The sequence below is a fragment of the Aspergillus ruber genome (assembly GCF_000600275.1).
Source record: "Aspergillus ruber CBS 135680 unplaced genomic scaffold scaffold00013, whole genome shotgun sequence".
Lineage (NCBI taxonomy): Eukaryota > Fungi > Ascomycota > Eurotiomycetes > Eurotiales > Aspergillaceae > Aspergillus > Aspergillus ruber.
In genome coordinates, this window is record NW_024467309.1 from 83260 (window position 1) to 104802 (window position 21543).

The 21543-nt window shown below is 50.9% G+C and overlaps 9 protein-coding genes across 9 annotated transcripts; 4 read left to right on the forward strand and 5 right to left on the reverse strand.

The window, feature by feature from the left end:
- The first annotated feature begins 18 nt into the window (after positions 1-18).
- On the forward strand, positions 19-2692 carry EURHEDRAFT_412349 (mitochondrial intermediate peptidase). The gene has a single exon (XM_040781887.1). The coding sequence runs from the start codon at positions 82-84 to the stop codon at positions 2458-2460; it is 2379 nt and encodes a 792-aa protein (XP_040638736.1). The 5' UTR covers positions 19-81; the 3' UTR covers positions 2461-2692.
- Positions 2693-2913: 221 nt separating this feature from the next.
- EURHEDRAFT_377600 (putative Golgi reassembly stacking protein) lies at positions 2914-4085 on the reverse strand (the record flags this gene model as incomplete). The annotated part of the gene is made up of 3 exons (XM_040778987.1): positions 2914-3717; positions 3769-3852; positions 3912-4085. The coding sequence occupies 3 exons, from the start codon at positions 4083-4085 to the stop codon at positions 2914-2916; spliced, it is 1062 nt and encodes a 353-aa protein (XP_040638737.1).
- Positions 4086-4301: 216 nt separating this feature from the next.
- On the forward strand, positions 4302-5176 carry EURHEDRAFT_515381 (RNA methyltransferase; the record flags this gene model as incomplete). Its single annotated transcript, XM_040786370.1, has 4 exons — positions 4302-4381; positions 4435-4533; positions 4584-4876; positions 4932-5176. The coding sequence occupies 4 exons, from the start codon at positions 4302-4304 to the stop codon at positions 5174-5176; spliced, it is 717 nt and encodes a 238-aa protein (XP_040638738.1).
- Positions 5177-5525: 349 nt separating this feature from the next.
- On the forward strand, positions 5526-9062 carry EURHEDRAFT_377602 (putative transcription factor TFIID complex 145 kDa subunit; the record flags this gene model as incomplete). The annotated part of the gene is made up of 4 exons (XM_040778988.1): positions 5526-8557; positions 8613-8669; positions 8734-8913; positions 8975-9062. The coding sequence occupies 4 exons, from the start codon at positions 5526-5528 to the stop codon at positions 9060-9062; spliced, it is 3357 nt and encodes a 1118-aa protein (XP_040638739.1).
- A 296-nt stretch (positions 9063-9358) lies between these two features.
- EURHEDRAFT_500338 (serine/threonine-protein kinase) lies at positions 9359-11988 on the reverse strand (the record flags this gene model as incomplete). Its single annotated transcript, XM_040785739.1, has 3 exons — positions 9359-10253; positions 10285-10366; positions 10414-11988. 3 exons carry the CDS (start codon positions 11986-11988, stop codon positions 9562-9564), a joined length of 2349 nt encoding a protein of 782 aa, XP_040638740.1. The 3' UTR covers positions 9359-9561.
- An 824-nt stretch (positions 11989-12812) lies between these two features.
- EURHEDRAFT_386395 (uncharacterized protein) lies at positions 12813-14952 on the reverse strand. The gene is made up of 4 exons (XM_040779683.1): positions 14720-14952; positions 14212-14658; positions 13428-14148; positions 12813-13366 (listed from the first exon to the last, which is right to left on the reverse strand). The coding sequence occupies exons 1-4, from the start codon at positions 14807-14809 to the stop codon at positions 13161-13163; spliced, it is 1464 nt and encodes a 487-aa protein (XP_040638741.1). The 5' UTR covers positions 14810-14952; the 3' UTR covers positions 12813-13160.
- A 3074-nt stretch (positions 14953-18026) lies between these two features.
- On the reverse strand, positions 18027-18842 carry EURHEDRAFT_515384 (glycoside hydrolase family 128 protein; the record flags this gene model as incomplete). Its single annotated transcript, XM_040786371.1, has 1 exon — positions 18027-18842. The coding sequence occupies one exon, from the start codon at positions 18840-18842 to the stop codon at positions 18027-18029; it is 816 nt and encodes a 271-aa protein (XP_040638742.1).
- A 186-nt stretch (positions 18843-19028) lies between these two features.
- EURHEDRAFT_61756 (uncharacterized protein) lies at positions 19029-19676 on the forward strand. Its single transcript, XM_040787601.1, has one exon. The coding sequence runs from the start codon at positions 19215-19217 to the stop codon at positions 19551-19553; it is 339 nt and encodes a 112-aa protein (XP_040638743.1). The 5' UTR covers positions 19029-19214; the 3' UTR covers positions 19554-19676.
- A 12-nt stretch (positions 19677-19688) lies between these two features.
- Positions 19689-21401, reverse strand: EURHEDRAFT_402715 (uncharacterized protein; the record flags this gene model as incomplete). The annotated part of the gene is made up of 2 exons (XM_040780159.1): positions 19689-21183; positions 21256-21401. The coding sequence occupies 2 exons, from the start codon at positions 21399-21401 to the stop codon at positions 19689-19691; spliced, it is 1641 nt and encodes a 546-aa protein (XP_040638744.1).
- Positions 21402-21543: the final 142 nt, after the last annotated feature.

Here is a 21543-nt window from a genome sequence, read left to right on the forward strand (position 1 = left end):
AAAAAAGCCTCCACTACTACCACCACTAACCTCTATATCTGCGGAGTATTACAGTGATCAATGGGATAACTGATGAGCATCATGTTGGCGCTATATCGCCGGCCATGGACCTGCCGCCAATGTCTCCAACGATTACGCTCCCGACGAGCCTTTGCGACAGCAACCTCGACGGCCCCAGCGTCTGAGTACATTCCGGCATATCAAAGAACGCAGAAGAAGAGCGCGGACGATGCTACCCTGCGACGGGTCTTTGACTCGCAGGCGTTCTGGAAAGAATTTTCGCAGCGGAGTTCCGCAAGTCTTAAGCCGACCGGACTGGTGCAGAATCAATACTTGACAACTCCAGATGGATTCCGGGAATTTGCTGGTGTATCGCTGCAGAAATGCCAAGCGATCGTGGCCAGGGTCCTAGGGGCCTCGACGGTGGACGAGTACCGGAAAATGGCGCGGGATTTGGATCGTCTGAGTGACATGCTGTGTCGGGTGATTGATCTCTCCGACTTTATCAGGGTTATCCATCCGGACCCGCGCGTGCAGGAGGCGGCGACACAGGCTTATGCATTGATGTTCGAGTACATGAACATTCTCAACACGACTACCGGACTGCATGATCAGCTGAAAAAAGCGTTTGCGAACCCGGAGGTGACTTCGCACTGGAACGAAGAGGAGATGATCGTGGCGCAGATCTTGATCAAGGACTTTTCCAACTCCGCGATCCATATGCCGCCTAACGAGCGACAGCGGTTTGTGAACCTGTCCAACGAGATCAGTCAGGTGGGTTCGGATTTTGTGAACAACGCCGAACCTGCCAAATCTCATGTGGTTGTGAACACGAACAGTCTTCGTGGTCTGGACCCTATTGTGATACAAAAGATCAAGCGATGGAACCGGACAGCACCGGTGCCAACGATGGGGTTGATCCCCCGGTTGGCATTGCGGTCAGTTCATGATGGGGAAATCCGGAAGGAAATCTATCTGGCAACTCGGACATCGAGTACACGGCAAGTGCATCGCCTTGAGCAACTTCTTGCGAGACGAGCAGAACTGGCCAAGCTCTCTGGACACGAGAGCTTTGCGCACATGACGCTCAGTGACAAGATGGCCAAGTCGCCAGAAGCAGTATCGAATTTCCTGACGTCCCTGGTGGGAAGCAACCGGGAACATGTCCAGGAGGAGCTTTCGAAGCTCCAAAGCTTGAAGGGCTCTTCGTCGTCCCCTATGCAGCCATGGGATCATGCATACTACGTGCACCGACGGGTCATGGAGTATTCCCAGGCTCGACGTTCGCGAGAGCTCAATGCTGTCCCGGAGTTCTTCTCCCTGGGAACAGTCATGCAGGGTCTCTCGCGACTGTTCGACCAACTCTACGGAGTGCGTCTCGTCGCACAGGAAACTGGCCCAGGCGAGACTTGGAACTCAGACGTGCGACGACTAGACGTAGTCGACGAATCTGAGCGCCACATCGCAGTCATTTATTGTGACCTCTTCTCGCGCCCCAACAAACTCCCCAATCCAGCACATTTCACTCTCCGCTGCGCGCGCGAGATCTCCGCCGAAGAAATCGCCGAGTGCGCCTCATTAGCCGACTCAACGCACCACCCCAACGATGGCATGGCCACAGCCGTCGACACAACCACCAAAGCCCTCCGCCAACTCCCCACCATCGCGCTGGTCTGCGACTTTCCCGAACCCGCCGGCACAAGCGGCCGCCCCGCCCTCCTCAGCGAGCACAGCGTGCGCACCCTTTTCCACGAAATGGGCCACGCCCTGCATTCTATCCTCGGCCAGACCCGCCTCCAATCCATCTCCGGCACCCGCTGCGCGACCGACTTCGCCGAACTTCCCTCCGTCCTCATGGAACACTTCGCAACCGCCCCAGAAGTTCTATCCTTATACGCACGCCACTGGCAAACCGACGCCCCGCTGTCAGAATCCATGATGCGAAGCATGGAACTCGACCGCACAGCCCACGGCTCTATCTATGGCGCCGTCGAAAACGAAGCCCAGATCCTCATGGCCCTCGTCGACCAGGCGTACCACTCCGCACCTCCCGGCTCAGCTATCAACAGTACAGCCGTCTACCACGACGTCTTTAGCAAGTATTCTAGCTTGCCTGATCCCACTGACGCACAACCGCCTACATCGTGGCAGGGGTTCTTTGGGCATTTGTACGGCTACGGCGCGACGTATTACAGCTACATCTTCGACCGCGCGATTGCGAATAAACTCTGGGAAGATGTATTTCAGGGTGGCAAGGCTGCTGTGGACCGCGAAGCTGGGGAGAGATATAAGAATGAAGTGCTAAAGTTCGGTGGTGGAAGGAACGGTTGGCATTGTGTTGCTGGTGTGCTTGGAGAAAGTAATTCCTCGAATGCCGATGGGAGACTTGTGGAGGGTGGTGATGAGGCGATGCGTGAGGTTGGGAGGTGGGGGTTGGGAAGGGATGGGGTTTCTGGTTAGACTTGGCCAAGATGATATGGATGATCTATATTGTATATAACGGCCTGATCTGACTTGTATGGTACTGTATACAAATGGTGATGCTTCAGAAATGTTTGTTTAGAATAGTAACACAGTAAAGAATGAAAGTATGTCTCGTCTCGTGAATTGGTATCGCTAAGTATACATGCCCACAAGTCATAAGCATGGAATATAGCACCCATTCATTCATCAGCATTTCAATGGCCATGACATGACGCACAATCAAGCATCTCGATGATAATCAGACAGCCGGCGTGCAAGCTGCCAGCTCAGGATAAGCGTAGAGATTAATGGGCTTGCTGCTCGTACTTGCATGGCAGATGACAGGGTTGTTGCATCATAATCCCTCCTAAGTTGCAGATAACAGCTGTTACCTTGCAGAATTCGGTCGTCCAGTTGGAAAAATTGAAACTCATTCTTTTCCTTATTTCGCTACGAACTTGCAGGCATCTCTGTCCCAGTCGCAGGCGCAGGACTAGCGGAATTTGATGGTGACGGTCCAACTTTCGGCGGCGGAGGCAGTGGTGTCCCTCCCCTCGATGGCGCATAATCCTGTTCCCTACTCTTCTGCTCTCCTTCAGCAAAGTACTCGTCGAATCCACGACTGGGTGATAATGCAGCGTGGCGCGGTTTTCGACGTGCGGCCGCCTTAGTCCCTGATGGCGGGGGTAGGTTCCTGTTTGGAGCAGTAAACGGCGGCGGGGCTGGCATGTTGGCCGGGACCAGGAAGTGACCTCCGCCAGAAATACCTCCCAAATTTGGGTTGAAAGGATCAACAGCGACAGGCGTTGAAATGCCATCCTCTCGTGTCTCGAATACCACCTCGCCCGGTCCTTCAACTTCCTCTCCCAGCCCGACTGGTAGTCGATGTAATGCGCCGTAGCCCAGCTCTGCACCTAATGCACCTTCACCACCCCAGCCTCTCGTCGGTACAAGCTCGACTTCCCGGACCACATCGAATTCATCATTGTACACCCACAGCACGAGTGTTCGGTCTAGGTGATCCTCCACTAGTTCCCCGAGTGCTGACTCGCCTCGTAATGTGCCGCTGGGAGTTCCGATGATGTAGTCTGAATGGGGAAGCAAACCTGCACGGTATGCTGGGCTGAGCGGAGACGGGATCGAAAGGACGTGCCAGATATGTTGGGCCGAGGAGAGGGGAGCTAGTTGCAATGCGACTCCGAGGGAGGGGTTCACGGGGGAGATGGGGATCGAGACGGTGTGTGTTCGTTGGCCCTGTATTCCTCTTAGCCACTACGCATCTATAGATGAAATAGAGAGGTTTACCTTTGCGCTCCAGATGTCAAAGGTCACACTCGAGCCTGCGCAGTTGCGGACTTCGGTAGCAAAAAGGTTTGGGTCTGGGTCTTCCTGCAGCATAACATATCAGTATTAGACCAGAACGATTTTATGGTTACAGATCCACACACAATAGGATGTCCATTAATCCCAACAATGAAATCAAACCACGGCTCCAAGGGCAGCTCGAGGTCCTTGTTGCGCAGGACCTGGAAGCCAAAGGACGTGCTCTCCCCAGTGGGATTCCGCGGTTCCCGGGGTGCCTCGTCCAGACGACCGATGAAGCGATTCAATGCGCCAAACATGTTGCAATGTATCAAGCAGATCTGGGAAAAGAAAATCCTGGAGGTTCTCGGAGTAGGAGGAAGGAAGTAAACAGTCCCTCCGCCACGTCGGGTGCTCTCCCGGGTGCAAACAGGGCAAACACTCCGTCACATTATCAGTTTATCGCGACTTTCTTGCATACAAGTTTCTATATTTAATTGCTAGATAATTGAATAGAGCTTTCATTGTCTCTTACCATGGCTGACGATGCAGAAGAGATCCCTCCAGAGGTGCATCATTACAATGATAGGGGAGAGGTGCCCTGGGATATTCAAAAGTATGCTCTCCTTAACCTCGTTTATTGAATTGCAAGATACTGACAGAATCTAGTTACTGGTCCCAGCGCTACAAGATCTTCTCTCGATATGATGAGGGTGTTTGGTTGACCGACGATGCCTGGTTCGGAGTAACTCCAGAACCCGTTGCCAAGTTCGTCTCCCTAGTTCTCTCTGTGGATGATAACTAACACAGAGATATAGCAAAATAGCAGAGCAAGTTGCTGAATCTGCACCGGGTGGACGTAGTATCCTCGTCGATGCATTTGCAGGAGCTGGTGGAAACACCATTGCCTTTGCCCGGAGTGGAAGATGGAAACGAATCTACGCCATTGAAAAGGATCCGGCTGTGCTACGATGCGCCAAACACAATGCCAAGGTCTATGGAGTTCAAGATAAGATCACTTGGTTTGAGGGCAGTTGTTTTGATATTCTGAAGAACAAGCTCAAAGACCTGGCTCCGTATGGTATCATCTTTGCGAGCCCTCCGTGGGGTGGTATATCTTCCCTTTTATTTTGCTTACTTTGTCTGGATAAACTAACAATCTACAGGGCCAGGATATCGCCATGATCAGGTATTTGATTTACGTACTATGGAACCATACTCTCTGGCTACCTTGTACAAAGAGTATTCTGCTTTCTCAGAACATATGGTCCTGTACCTTCCCCGGACGTCTGATCTACGGCAATTGGCAAAGGTGGTCGAGGATGACCAGAAGGTGACGGTTATGCATTACTGCATGGAAGGGGCTAGTAAAGCGCTGTGTGTTTTTTACGGTGGATTTAATGTACAATAGAACGTAATCATAATAAGACTTGCTGGCTACATATGAATAGTAGTAGTATGGGCATTCATAGCTGATTGCCCGATATAGACTAGCGCCAAGCCTGCGCGCCTCCAACGCCGCGATTCTCTCTTCCCTCCAACAACTCACGCCCGTCGCTTTTCCAACGCCTTTTCTCCTTACCAAACAGCATCAGATCGGCTGGGTCTTGCCGTACTGGCCGATCTCAATGTGTACTAAGACTTGATCCCGTGACATTCCAGTCTCCCGCGCGATCACATCAACCCGAGCCTCAATCCGGTTCTAACCACGACCCACGTTCACCTTCATCGCCAGTTCCCCCAAATTATTGTCAGACAAAATGCCTCACGCCACCGAAGCAGGGGCCCCCGAGGTCGAGGATGCCGACTTCGATAATGTCATGCGACAGATGAACGGTCCCATGGAGGGGAACATGTCTTTCGACTTCTTATCCCGAGAACTGGATCCCGGCGAGAAAGCAGACGACGCGGTTGACTACGAAGATATCGAAGATGATGATGACCTTCCCGAAGAAGAAGCTGCGCATATTAGAGCCCCGGCGCCGGCAGGAAATGGTGTCGCTGCAGAGGATGACGAGATGAAAGATATGTTTGGTGGAGGTGAAGAAGATCTTTTTGGTGATGGGGGAAAAGAGCAGCCGGAACGAGCGCCAGAGGATGACTTGAATGACCTTTTTGGTGAAGAGCCTTCTGACCAGACTGATGTGACACGAGATTTGTTTTTCGATGAGGAAGAACACCAACAACCAGCACCGTCCGCCGTGCCAGAGCCTGCCCAACCTCCGCCTCTCGAGCCTCAGCCTGTCGTGATGGAAGAAGTGAAGCAGGAGGATGAAGATGAAATGGAAATACCAGAAGATGAGCCCCCCAGCGTCGAAGATATGGATCCGGCATCGCTTCGCGCATGGAAGCTCCAGCAAGCTCTGTTCGCCATGTCGTCCACCCTCGGCCCTGATAACCCGCCAGCTCCGCCTGAGAACTCTGAAGAACTCCTGCATTCGCTATTTCCTGGCTTCGACCGCCATACACTACCCCGATTCCTGGAACTAATCCCCCACAAGAAGGCTTATTTCGTCGGGAAACTGCCTCTTAAACCGCCAAGGCCTGTTCTGCCGACCAAGGTCAACCTCGAGCTTGCCCAAGATCAGGAGAGAGCTTTCAGATCAGCTGGACATGGTTTCAAACGCACGCTTGACGCTGAGCATATGGGGCTCGTGCCTGTTACTGAGTCCCCGCAGGGCGAAGAGGAGGAAGAAGAGGAAATTCGAGAGGACCTGGAGCACGACGTGGACTCGGCCGAAGTACTTCCCGGGGGAGTTAGTATGCAGGACCTAAGAGTAATTTGCACGGACTGGGATACCAAAGATGATGAGTCTGTGATGGACATTGATCTTCCAACCGAGGAACCGGAACAGCCTGTTGACGAGGATGATTGGCTCGTAGAGACTTCTCAGCCTGCGAAGAAACGCAAGGTCGGGAAAGACCCGATGGATTTCATTGCTCTATCTCACATTGACTTCCCGCTGCTTGATGATCCTGAGAAAGCGACTTCGCGGGTCGCCCAGAAGGTTACTGTCGACATGAACGATCCTTACATACTCCTCGACGAGCGTGGACCGGAATCTGCGGCACAGAAGCCAAAGGCCTTAGGAGCTATCCAAGGAGAAGAGGTCGATGCCAATGTCACTCGACGCTTCAACCAGCGATATAACATCTCGAATGATCAAGCGTACGACATGCTCAAGCAGAATCACCAGAACAAGATTCGAAGCACCTTGGGCAATTTTACTCTCGAGCACAGTATGCCAGCGCTGCGCTTACAGTGGCCTTACTACAAGACCGAGCTTGCCAAAGCAGAAGCACGATCGTTCCACCGTCCAGCCTTATCTTTCCGACCTGGTCAAACGTCCTGGTTCAAAAACCCTGCACACGTCAAGAGAAAGCACATCAAGGGCAAGGATCCCAGAGGTATCTTCGATTCTACGAAATCTTTGTCGCTGGCCGACAACTCAAATGCCATGCTGGTGGAATATTCGGAAGAAGCGCCTCTCATGCTGTCAAATTTTGGAATGTCCAACCGCTTTATTAACTACTACAGACGGAAAAATGCAGAGGACGACTCCCGTCCAAGAGAGCGTTTGGGTGAAACCGTGGTTCTTTTACCTCAGGATAAAAGCCCGTTCTTTATTTTCGGACATGTTGATCCTGGCGAAGTTACCCCGACGATTTCGAACACGATGTACCGATCTCCTGTATTCTCGCATTCGGCCAAATCAACCGACTTTTTGGTGATCCGCAGCAGCACTGGCTCCGGTGGCAGTGACTATTTCCTCCGAAACATCGAGAACCTCTACGTTGCGGGACAACAGTTCCCCTGTACCGACATTCCCGGTCCGCACTCGCGCAAGGTCACCACCGTCGCCAAGAACCGCATGAAGATGCTCGTCTACCGATTGCTAAAGAAAAGTCCCGACTTGAGACTCTCAATCAGCGATGTCACCGCGCATATCCCAGGTACTAGCGACATGCAGAACCGCCAAAAGGTAAAGGACTTCTTACAACACGACAAAGACTCGAAATACTGGGTACCCCTAGAACCAATTCCCGACTCCGACGCCATCCGCTCCTGGGTCCAACCTGAAGACGTCTGTCTGCTAGAATCTATGCAAGTCGGCCAACAACACCTCCACGACACAGGCTACGGCAACGACGCCGAAACCGGCGGCGGCGGTGACGAAGAAGACGAAGAAAGCGAGTCCTTCGAACAACAAATGGCCCCCTGGAAAGCATCCCGCAACTTCCTCCTCGCATCGCAGGGTAAAGCCATGCTGAAACTCCACGGCGAAGGCGACCCCACCGGCCGCGGCGAGGGATTTAGTTTTGTCAAAACTTCCATGAAGGGAGGCTTCAAGGCCGTTGGCGAAAGTGTCGAAGACAAACTCGACGCTCAACGCCTCAAAGAACTAGGAGGCCATAGCTACAACGTCGCCAGACAGCAAAGATCCTACGAAACCTCCATCCGCCGCATCTGGGATTCACAAAAAGCAAGCCTGTCCTCGACGGCCGAGCACTCCGAAGGCGAAAGCGACATCGACAACGAGGAAGAATATGGAAAAACGCCGCACTCAGAAGCACCTACACCCGGACCTGCTCGTCGTGACGACGAAACAACATCCCAGTTTAGTAAGATGAGTATGGGCATGGGAGATCAGAAGGGCAAGGTGCTGCGTATTGTAAGACACTTCAGAGACGAGACTGGCCAGATCGTTCCCAAGGAAACGCTTGTTTGGGATCCGAGGGTTATCAAGCAGTATATGCAGCATCGATTCCAGCAGGAAGCTGTGACCACGAAGTACACCACCCTTTTCAACCTCCTGCAAAATTGGATGATGCTAATTCTACTCCAGACTCGAATCCCTCCAACCAACCGGCGACCCGGAAATCGACGCCCGCAACAAGAGACTGTACGTCCTCCCTTCCTACCCTTTTCTTCCAAATAGAACTCCAACTAACCAGAACCCAAAACAGCCTCGAGGCCGAACTAAGCCGCCTAAACCGCAACAAAGAACGCCGCTTCGCACGCGAGAAGCAAAAAGGCGCTGTCCGTGGTACTACAGGCGACTCATCAGCCGACGGCGGGAAGCCAGCCGGTACGCAGCGCAAGTGCGCAAATTGTGGACAGGTTGGGCATATTAAGACTAATAAGAAGTGCGTTTTTCCTCTTCTCTTACAATGAAATGGAGAAGTGATTAATGCTAACTATGACCAGACTATGTCCCCTTCTTAACGGTACAATGAAACCGGAAGATCGGATTGCGGATTCGGCTTTTGCGATGGGTGCGCCTCCTGCTATTTAAACACTCCTTCTCTTCGATTCTTCTAGTGATACCCCTCTCCTTTTTTCTTTTCCCTTCTCCTTCCTCCAATGTCTTTATGAATATTTGCCTTTATACTCGGTACATTCATTGCTGCATATTTTGTCTTTTTATCGTTTCCTAGGCATGGCCATGAGTGCTGGGCAAATTGGAATGCAAATTTTGGTGTTTATTCAACGTTATTCAGGTCTAATCCTGTGCTTCAACTTGACATCCGAAATCATTATGTACTCGAACCCCTGCTTCTATGGTACAACAGGCGTTAAGAATAATATCAGGTTCACTTTTGCGATGGCTCATCCGTCTAGAAATGTCTAATGATATATACATGCTCTTGACTGGAACAATACGTCCAAAACTCCAAAACTCCAAAACTCCAAAAAGGTATCCAAAAATTCGGTCCATAACGCATTGACAAACACGCACAAACGTGACCCTTGATAACAAAGATGACCACTAGGTATAAGAATATGGACATACTTCAGCATCCGTACAAATCTGACAATTGCCCTCTCGACACCAGCGGTCGTCCCCGTTCACCATTCAGCGCCAATGCCACAGGCTTTGGTCGACGATAGGTATACCCCAGAAACGCATCCTTTTGCCGCATTTCGAGAACTGCCTTTCCAACCTGCTCATCCCGCAAGATCTTATCCCGGGCTCTGCCCTCCTTAGCTCTCTTCTTTTGTGTCTTCGCTCCACATGGCACTTTGTTGGTCTGCGCCGCAGCCAGAGCCATCTCACCGGGGGTCGCCTCAGCGGTCTGTGAAGGAGCCTCTAGAGCAGTTTCCGGCGCGTTGGGAGTGTTGCCGTCCGGAGGTGATTGAAATGGATCCTCGAAGTATTGAGTGTCATCCCAGTCCCGAACTACAGGAATGAAGGGCGGCGTTGACCGATGAAGCGCATCCCAATTGATCCCGCGAAAGAAAGGGTGCGCCTTGATATCGCTTGCATCGTTGGGACAGACATACATGCCTCGATAATTCCGGTATCGCGGGTCCATGCCTTTGAAAAAGCTCCTTTCTGCCAGATCGTTGAGTCGGTAGTTGCGAGCAGATAGGCGATACTCTTTTTCCTGAAGAAGTTGGCTTATGAGGTCAATGGCATCAGTTGATACGAACTTGTCAGATAGTCTCTGCATCGGGAAATGCAAGATTTGGTGGTGATTCTTGACTCGTTAGCCTCCATAAACAGTATTAATCACTCTTCTCAATGCCACTTACGACTATCTTGAGCTTCGTCGTGAATCGGTCGTCCGATACAAACGGCGTGAACCCATAAAGACACTGCCAGTGTCAGAAGGCCCAATTTCTCATCTTTAGTAGGCTCTCACCTCGTATAAAATGATGCCAATACTCCACCAGTCACAACGACCATCATACAGTTTTCCTTTGACGACTTCAGGCGCCATGTATTGGCTGGTCCCGACAACACTTCTAGCAAGCCGCCGCCTCTGATGCCTATCTCTCCATCCGAGAAGGTCAAATGCCGGAGGTTCACGTGAATCAAGCACTGTTTCCAATGCCTGTTTGGCTTTTTCTTTATCTTCCCGGTCAGTAGCATCGCCCTCGATTTGGATTCCAAGCTTCTTGATCAGGGAGTATCGGTGGTTATTGTAGTAACCCTGGTCATGAGCCCAGTGTCCGTCAAACGCCAGTCCAAAGTCTGCGATTTTTAAATGACCAGAAGCAGAGATAAGGAAATTATCGGGTTTGATATCGCGGTGAATCCAGTTAAGCTTGTGAGATTCTTCAACGCAAAGAATCATCTCAGCAATATACCACTTTGTTATGGGTTCTGGCAGAATGTTTTCACGTATCAAGAGACCAAGAAAGTCGCCGCCAATCATATACTCCATGACGAGGTACAAGTTCTGACTGTCTTGAAAGCTTGCAACTAACGGCACGACCCAGCGAGACTTTGCGGATGCAACCAAAAAGTCCCTCTCAGCTCGTAGATGACCCTCCTGGCTGCTACGGAGCATCTCGGCTTTCTTGATAACCTTCATGGCGTAGATCCCTTTCACGCTGGTCGTTTGCTTTCGGTGGCCGTTTCTGCCATCAGCCTTCCGTGCTCGAACGCTTCTCGCCTTGATCTCATCCATTTTACCATTTTCGATGGCCGAAGGATCTCCTTCGCTAGACCTGCTACATTCGTCCCTCTTCTCCCTCACCAGGCTGACAATGCCGAAACTTCCATTTCCGAGAATTTTGACGATCTCGTAGTTGGCAACAGAGGCTGCTTTACCAGGAGATGCATTGTGACAGCGAGTTTTGAGAACCCGATATTGACGAAGGTACTCCCTTTCTTGTCCAATCCAAGCTTTCCTGGCCGTCTCTTGCTCTTCTGGTGTCAAGCGTAACGAGTAGATGTATTTCTCTAGCTCAATCCGACGCTGTGACCTTGAGTTGACGTGCGAGAATACGGCGTTGAAATACGTTTCGAAAAATACCTTTGCATTAGCAGCTGCTTCCACGGTGACAATAGACGGGGGCGTGTTCGGTAACGCCTGGACTGAGGTGCACTTCTTCTGTGGCCGGCTACACTCATATAGCCCTTCAGTGTCTGCTGTTGTCCGGAACAGAGATATCGAGTTGCCAACTGGAGCAGCAGATTCGTCGGATTTAGATGATGTTGACTCTGGATTTGAGGGGTTAGACGACCAACAACCGACACTGCTGGGACTGGTCGACGGATTGGAACTATCAACAGCGTTGTCGCCTTGCTTGCTGAGAGGGTCAGTCACCTCTGGGTGTTGAACAGCCCAGATACTGGGCCTCGTCTGCAGGTGTGAACGATGAACGACGGTCGAGTTGACAAAAGCCGTGGACAACCTGCTCGATAACAGAGCCGAGAGGTTCGAGTTCGACTGAGTCTGTTGGGCCTGCGTCTTACCGGAGTCATCCATGAGAGCTCCCTCAGCCCCCTGCCAGTCCTCTTTCTGCTTTTCACTCTGTGGAGCCGTCGAGTTTGATGGTGATTCCGGATCTGGGGAGGTAGGACTATGGGGCAGAGAAATGACGGGAGCACTCTGTGGACGAGAGACAGTATTCTGTCCAACCAACGCGTCCTTCGCTGCAACCGGTAATGAAAATCGAGAACCGCCCTGCTCGAGATTTGAAGAGGCTCTAGACATCGGACTCGATTCTTTGGCCACTGTATCTCAAGTCAGTAATCGTAAAAGATGGACTTCTTGGGAAACAAAACCGTCTTACCATTCGATGAATCACGACGAGGGCGAAACAAAGTCAACAACTTCGAACTGCTTCGCTGAAACCTAACGCTGAGTCTGTTCCGGCCTTGCATCACAACGACATCGGAACTAGATCCATTCGTAGTCGTTGAGGCTCCTGTAGACCGCTGCTCGTTGCCCTCTGCGGCCTTGCTAGACGCCCAGATTCCCAACGGACCTCTGGAACTCCTGTCAGGTCCCGAGTTGGCTGTCATCTCGCTGAGTACTGGCAGTAAATGAACGAAAGAGGGTATGGATTCGATATACGGGTGTTGCTATTCCTTGGTAGTGGTTGGTTAACGATCGTATGGATAATGTGGTGTAATCCCGTGAAGTGTCACGCTGGACTAGAGGTCAATCCAGGTTGTCGAAAAATAAATTTCCAGGGAAAGTTGGATGCATCAACTGCGGTAGTATAAGGAAGGTGCGCAGGCGGCAACTGCACCCAATGCGGAAACTACGACTGCAGACCGTCCGTCGCGGAAAGAACATTAGGGCTTCGGGCTTCTTTGAGTGCGAAAAAACTAGACCAGTATTTCTCATGAGCCAAAGCTGTATTAGGAAGACCAGAGTTATTTATGCCAAGTACACACAGCCATGTAAAGACACGAAAGAAACAATATCAACATACACGCACACCCCCTCAAGGCTCGTAACTCGAACCGAGAGATGCTGAACTCCTTGCGATATCCTCATCCCTGCTGAATGCATCGGAAAGCTGTGCAAGAAACAAAAAGAACAAGTCGGATATCACAGGAATTGATGCAATTGGAAACCCCCTTAAAACACCATTTTTAGACAAAACAAAAACAGAACAGCATAATGTTGCAAGACCCAAATTAATCTATCTATTTGATCTCAAGGAGCTTGACGTCGAAGACCAACTTCGAATTGCCCGGGATGCCGGGAAGAGCCTTCTTGCCGTAAGCGAGATGCGGAGGGATCGAGATGCGACGCTCAGCACCGACAGCCATGCCAGCAACACCGATGTCCCAGCCCTTGATGACTTCGCCCTTACCGAGCTTGAAGCTGAAAGGCTTACCCTTCTTGTTGGCTGATTGAGACATGTCAGTATCAAATAATAAGCATGAGGAAGTAGGATATTGATCACATACAGTCAAAAACCTTGCCGTCTTCGAGCTTGCCAATGTATCTCATGGAGACATTGTTTCCGGACTTGGCAACAGGGCCCTTTCCGAGCTTCTTGTCGTCAATGGTGACGCCGTTGACGTTCTTGACGCCAAGGGTACCAGTGGTCTCAGACTTTTTGTCCTGCGATGAAGGAGTAGGGCCCTGCTCAAGATTCTTGGCGAACTGAACCTTCTTGCCTTCCTTGGCCTCCTTGCCCTCCTTAGCGTCCTTGGCTTCCTTCTTTTGCTCAACCTCAGCAGCCTCGCCGCTGTTCTTCTTGAGCTTCTTCTGCTGCTTCTTGCTCAGACCCTCTTCAGACTGGGCCTTCTTGTCCTTAGCCATGAGGTCTTCCAGGCTCGCCTCTTCGGCGGCGCGCTTCTTGCCCTTGTCGGCCTTCTTCTGGCCCTTGGCCTCAACAAGCTTGGGAGCTTCCTCCTCACTCTCGACCTCGGTGACTCTGGGGTTCTCCAAGCCGTCGAGCTCGTCATCCTCGTCATCCTCATCCATGATGTCGTCCATGTCCAATTCATTCTCATCGGGAGAGAGATCATAGTCATCCTCGTCCTCCTCATCGCTGTGGTCATGGTCGTGGTCATCAACAGGCATGACGTAGTTACCAGTCAAGTAGACACTGTGAGTACCGGTGACCTTGAAGAAGATGGGCTCGCCCTCGGCGACAGTGATGTCAAGAGCTTGCTGGTAGTGCTACAAGAGAAAAGGCTGTGAGTTTCCATGTCGGTGCAATGACCTTGTAAGTGTCAATCTTACCTTCTCCGGGTCCAGGGTGCAAATAACCGCCTCGTCGACGTCCAGGCTCTCCTCGTCCTCATCGTCCTCCTCATCGTCGTCAGTAGCAGGGCCCTTGCCCTTGACAAGCTTGGAGATGGCGGCCTTGAGGTCGAAGTCCTCATCGTCATCATCATCCTCGTCCTCGTCATCATCATCCTCGTCCTCGTCCTCTGCCATCTCCTTCAGAGCAGCAGCTTCCTTGAGCTTGCGGGCCTTCTCCTTGTCGCTAGGGCCGCCATTGGACTCCTCCTCATCATCGTCTTCTTCATCATCGTCTTCCCAGTCGTCCTCCTCATCCGACTCTTCAATGTTCATTCCAGGAGGAGGGCGGATAAGCTTAAGAGTAGCACGGGGTCTGCTGGGGTCGATTCCATCCTCGAGCTCGGGGGTCTCGTCGGGGTCAATGGCAGCCATGCTCACACGGAACTGGTACAACAATTAGATTGAGTTCCACATAATCATCCAAGGTATGCGACGAGGTACTTACCGAAGCCGCGGCCTGGGGAACAGCAGGAATCAAGACTCCCCCAGTGGGAACCTTCAAGGCATAGACTGCGACAGGACGAATAGCAGACATTTTGGATGGATATTACTGATAAAAATGCAAGAAAAAGAATGAAAGTAGTAATAAAGCAGGCAGTAGCAGCGAGAGTCTACCAGTCTAGCCTAAATGGTATAAATAGTCCAACAACAGAAAGAGAGGAAAGATTTTTCGCGCGCGAAAGTCGACCTGAAGAAAAAAGGCGGGCGGTGGAGTCTTCATTTTTTACTGCCGTCTAATCACATGACTCGCCGCCTTAGATCCACCGAGATTTTGTCAACATACACCGCCTGCAGTATGGAGATCATCGCGTGTTTCGTTTCTCCAATAGTTCTCCAACACTGAACAACTTGGCCACCTCACTTCAGAAGATGTGCGCTGCCTTCTTCTCATTGACGCCAGAGTCTAAAGTTCAACCGATGCGTGACCACAGCCAAGTAGGTCATTGTGTATAGACAATCCTCGTTATGGCCGAAGCCTCCAGGAATTGCTTGCTATAAAAGGCATGCGTGCGGTTGATATGGTCAATGCCACCACCAAATCGTGTTGTTGTCAGAAGCTGCACCAGATCTCTCCGTATTCTTTTTCAGAGTCGAGAGAATCAACTCTTTGCAGTATCCATTTGCGAGGCTTTAGCTCCGTCATTCTTTCAATCAATATGTTCAAGTGTGACCCGTGCCGGTTAGAAACCGGCGTTGAAATGACACGCAGGCATGCTACAAATATTGCGCTGGGCCTCTCCTTATAATTCTACTGGTTGCCATCATCTACGCCCGAGAGCTGGAGATGTATACCCAGGTCTCCCAAGCATCCTCTAAGCTACATTTAGGGTTTACAAAATAATGCGCACAGGCATGGCTTGGGTAGTCTCAACCCATAGCTGATAACACACCGCTATCGATATTCTAGAGCGTTCGACTGATGGTTGCTTCGTATCCACGCAAAATCATACAAAGTATGTTCTAGCTCAAGCTGCGAAAGTAGGGAAGAGCTACAAATCATCTGAAAAAGTCGCCATCACGCTAAGCGATACACCGCCTGCGATATTGATCATTTTCACATGGTCACTGTCTACATACTCGGCTGATATCACCTCGCCTAAGCGAGTATCGCTTAAAGAAGATATGCAGGGACGGCACATGTACTAACGTATGGCACATATGGCGCAAGGTATCGACGGCCTGTCATCGGTGATTTAAAATGCACTGCAAATGGCCACTTGCAGCATCCTTGTTCAGATCGTGGTCTCTCAGCTCTTTTTTAATCCCCCTAACTTTACTCCGTACAGATACAGACAATGCATTTTAGTTACCCTCTTGCCCTAGCGGCAATTACGGCAGCAATTCCATATCAAGGCCAAAATGGCGCAACAAACCGCAAGCGCGGGATCCCTTCCATCCCAAATCTCCAAATCCCCCGCGGGGAGAAATTCATCGGAAGCCCTGCAACTGCAAAACCCCTGCGGCATAAGCCAGTATACGAACCCAAGGCGATAAATATGCACCAGGATAGCGGCAACAGCGGCACCATCGACTATCCGGGACCCCTCGGAAAGAATCTTGAGGTTACCACTGGCCTGGCTTTGCATTATTCCAACTATCAGCTGCACAATTGTTTCAATTGCTAGCGATACGTCGATACTCTAGTGCAAATTATGCGTGACTATCCAGCAGTATGCTTCTTCGACAGACATACCGGCTGAATCCGAGTGAATCCATCGATTTTCATAAAACGTTGGCTTGCAAGGCCGACAACATTTGGCTCGGATAGAGATACGATCCCCCGTTTCAGATGCTTTTGGGGGTCGCCCATGCTTTTTGACCTTTGTTTTTATTTGGATACCCAGAAATTTGTAGCGTTTCTGACGGCGGGTACACTTACAGGAATGGTAACTCCACGACCCCGAGCATAAGGTGACCCCAAGGGACTGTAGACCGCAGAAAGTGAGTGATTCTGCTTTGAGAACTGGAATCTTGTGTGTATACTGAGAGGTACGAAAGCCCAGTGAGCTAAAACAGCACAAACAAAGTTTTATACTCGACGTCTCCATCGGATTTACCAGGGAATTCTATGCGTGTTTGAATAACCACCATCCAAGCAGTCTAGCAGGCGTGGGACTGCCATGACCTGACCTTGAAGACAGCCTAACCGCTCATGTCTCCAATATTGCGCACTGAACTAAGAAACGCTGCAGAAACCGAGCTCTAGGCGAGGGTGCATGATCGTTTCGTTGTAGACTTTCTTTCCAACAATTCGGTGGAAGACAAGAATAATGCTAGCGAGGTCGTAGACGATTTGGTCGTATGTCCAGCGTTAAGCTAGTCGGTAACTGGTATAAATTCTGTATATAATGTGTCTATCAATAATCATACTGCTCGTCCCTGGCCAGTTCCTGCGATCCGGAATCCTTCCTCTCCAAATATACTCGTTTCCATCGTTCGTGCTTTTCGAAGAGGATACGCCAGTTTTGCTAGCGTGGTAGAATGCGATGTCGGGTATGATCGTGTATAGGGAAGAACCCGGATAACTATCGAGGAACGAAGTATTCCACCATAGGTTCAACGTCCTCATATCGGACACATCAGAAACTCGTAGTAAAAGGATCAACCGTATGTGATATATAAAGTAACTATTTGTTGGACCAATGTCAGACAACGTATATATATATATATCAAAAAGCGCTATAGGGAAGCGATATAGTGGGATACAGAAGTGGTTTGTTATATATAGAGATCAGAGATAAGTGAAGAGGGAAGAGTGGCACATCGAAAAGTTTCCTTGGTATTGAATAAAAAGATATTTTCCCATTGTTCAAACAGTCCACATAGAATATTTCAGGGCAGCAATACAAGGGGAAATACTATGCAAAGAGCGGCATCTCAAATGAGTCCGAATTAGGAAACGCAGGGCTATACAAATGCAGCCAGGCATACTATGTCAAATTCACTAAAAGTGCCAAAAAGCTGAAACAGCGTCAGAAATCGAGACACTTTCCTACGGAGTTTCTAGGAAATAGAAGATTATGATCGTCAGTGGCGATTGTCAATCATGCTATTGTACCATGGTTCCAACAGGGGCAGACAAGTCTATACAAGAATGACTGTTTCAGGTCTAAGAATATCAAAGCATATTTTTAAGCATGTTCAGGTTTAGTCTCAGACACAGAATATCCAAGTACTGTCGGTACCCTCATTCCCTCACCCATTCCAAAAAGGAAAACGAATGTATAAGTAACCAGCTCTCATAGCCAGATTTAACCAATGTAGGCCCAACCAGCCTGGCTAGGTTGACCACCCTGCACCAAGAATCCCTCCTCAGCCCAGAAATAAGCATACCGAGTAACCGTCGACTGTCTATCCAACCACGGCTGCACCTGGCGCAGGAAATCCGCAGAAGCACTCGTCAACCCACCGCTTGAGATGTCCGTGGTAAGTGCAAACTCAGTAACCCAGACCTCTTTGAGCCCCTGCTCGTTGGCAAGGTCGATGGCCTGCTGCACAAATTTGGTGAATTCACGAGGTTCGGTCCCGTACCAGTGCACGGCCATGACTCCGATGTCGCAGTCGGAGCATGAGCCCAGGAACTCGCGCATCCAGGATAGTCCCTTGTCTGCGTCCCCAGAGTTGGTAACGGCCGGGGAGACCAGTGTAGCGCGGCCCGCGTAGGGGGTGATGAATTGTTTGAAGGTGGAAGCAGCGTCGGAGACGGACATGGCGGCTTGATCGGAGAGGTCGGGCTCGTTGAAGCCCATGATGTACTTGCTGCTACTGCCGAAAAGCATGGTTTCGATGTTGGCCACGAAGTCGGCAATGGACTTGGTGCCCCAGAGCATAGGGACGAACTCGACGCCGTCCGGGAGGGTACCGCCGGGGGTTGCGGCCCAGTTGTAGGCCCAGGAGATGGCACCGTTTACGTCGAGGTCGTGCACGGCGTCGATATCGGTGTATGCGGCACCGCGCTTGGAGTGCGTGGCCGTCTCATTGCCGTTGGAACGACGCAATGGAGGGGGTAGGGCAAAGGCCGTCGACGCCAGAAGGGCCGTCGAAAGAAGGTTCTTCAAAGAGACCATATTGGAAAGGAATGCAAAAAGAAAAAAGAATCGAAGCGAGAAGCCTGTCTCGGAACTAGAGAATGACAGAAAGAGCGAGCGTCAAGCCGCAACGTGCACTGCACGAAATATAGTAAAGAACGAGGGAAATGAGTGAGAATGAACGAAGAATGAGAGAATTGAAGGCAAGGAGAGAAAAGAATCCGTGGGTGGTGGTGTGTGGTTTATATGCCCGGGGAAGAGAAGGCCGGAGGGCAGCCATGGATCAATCACTCTGGATTATTTGATTGCGATTCACTTTGACCCATGATTCCTGGCTTAGAAGAGGGTCTCTTGTTTCGAATTCTTTATTCTTGCCGCTATCATCGCTGATTGGGCTGTTATTCAGTCCGAATGCACCGGAGGGCGTTCATATCGTTGATCTTCAACACTCCTAGCGCTCACGCCAGCACATTCATCACCAACAGTATCCTATACTCAACAAGCAAGCATGCACTCCCCTTTTGCCATCATTCTCGCAAACAACTCTGCAGAAAAGAGGGGTGTGCCTCCTTGTCCCAAATCCTCGCCGGACTGACAATCCGTACCAAACTTGCGCATTCCCGGCACAGCCGCTCATTGGCAAAAAAAAGCACCCGCCGTGGAGCCAAAAACCGGCCAGAACAGAAAGAATTGTCAGTGTTCCATTGGAAATGCAGTGGAATCCTTTTGGCAGCCAATGGTTTCTATTGAAAAAAGGCCCACTGGCCAGGAACACACAATGTAGTAACCGAGGGGCACTTCCATTACAGTTAGGGTTGTATCACAGGTACTTATACATAGTACCAAGAAAAAACAGTAAAGAAAGGCCCAAAAAATAGAAACACGTTACTTCCGACTCTCCAGCACCCCCATTACATCCGATGCATTTTCCTTGTCTCCCTTCCTCTTCTTTGGTCCACGCTTCCTCTTTTGTCCCCCACGGCCCCCCTCTCCTTCTAAGCCAATGAATTCTTCGTCCTCCTCGTCCTCGATCCGACTGCCTCCGAAACCCATGTCCATATCCATAGCATCCTGCGCCTCGCGACGCCGCATTTCTTCCAGAAATCGCTGACCACGGCTGTCGTCTTTCTTTTCTTCGTCTCCACCAGCGGATGGTGATGCTTGGCGTAGCGCGGCTGCTCGTTTGAGCGCTGCCAATAAGGAGGGGTCCCGGGTAAGTGGGTTGGCTCTGGCACGGCCCTCGTCTTCTTCTGTGGGTTCATCGTGCGTGGATGTCGAGAAGTAGTTCCGTGGTCGTGATGGCTGAATTGGTTCTATAGACGGTGGCGCAGGCTCTATAGGCGTAGGTTTCTCCGGGGCTTTCTCGGCAACCTGTCCCTCCTCGTCGGAGTCAGACGAGGAATCGTCTTCACCGATACCTGCCAAAGGATTGTAGTCTGCACCCACTCCCTCAAAGATGTCATCGTCCTCATCTTCTACGGAAGCAGCAGCGGCAGCCGCCTTCGATGCGACTTCTGCAGGTACCTCCATGCCCAGCGGTTTTGCATCTTTATCAGGCACCAACAGACCGTTAGATTCACTGGGCTTGTCCAGCCATCTTGTCTTCCGTTTCGTATTCCCTTTTGCATCGGTAGTGAGAAGGACCTCCCTCCGCCGACCGTTCTCGTCTGTCTCCACCCACCGCTTCTTCTCCGGTCTCGACTCGCCCAGTTTCTTGAACTTGGATCCCAGTGTCGACTCCGGCAGTGGGGCAGGTTCTGCGGCAGGAGCTGCGCGACTTGCTTTCAGTTGTCGTAGAATCTCATCCCGGGATTTCTTCTGCTCCTGTGCAGGGACTGGCGGCGGAGCCATCGTCCCTTTTTTCTTCCCATTCTCTTTCGAAGCAACAGGGGCAATATCCTCATGTCCTTTCTCCTCCATCACCCGCTCAAACTCCGCCTCCAAATCTACCTCTTTCTCCTCTGCCCCGTCTCCCTTTCCCTCTCCCTCCTTCTCTTCCTCGTCCTCCTCATCCTTCTTAATCCCTTTACTAACATCCTCCCCCGCCCGAACCCTCCTAAGCAACGCCCAATCCAACCCTTTCACCATATGCGTACTCCCCACATCCCCCCCAACTCCCAACTCCTCCCGTAACTTCTCAAACGTTCCGGCATCAATCTTCCCCTCCTTCATCAACTCCTCCAGCGCTGTAATACGCTTCTCAATATCTTCCCCGTTATCGTCTTGTGATTGTCGTTGTTGTGTGCGGTCTTTGTAGCCGGTGGGTAGTTTTGTGCCTTTTGGCGCGGCGCTGGATTTGAAGCGTTTGGTCGGCGGTTGTTGTCCTTCGCGACGGTAGTCGGTTAGTTGGCGGGCGAAGTTGGGGGCTGTTAGGGAGCGGCTGTTTTCGCATGTCAATTAGTATCTCGATCTTAATCTCAATGTATACTTGTGTAGGTCGGGGAAAGCGTACGGTGTCATAGGAATGCTCGAGCGCATTCGCGAGCCCAAGGCTGGCGTCGCATTACCGATGGCTCCATTTTTATTACCGCTTGAGCTGGGGCTCGTGCTGGGGTTGGCGTTATCTTGGATGAGGCGACGGAATTGTTCGTTGTTCATGGTGTTGGTGCTGGGCTAGTTCTGTGAGCTAGGTAGAGAATTTCGCACGCGCGAAACGTCAAGAGGAATTTGATTTCGTAATATATGGAATGGACGGTGTAGAATTTGAAGAAATAGAGAAAAGGGTATTTCAAAGAACGCT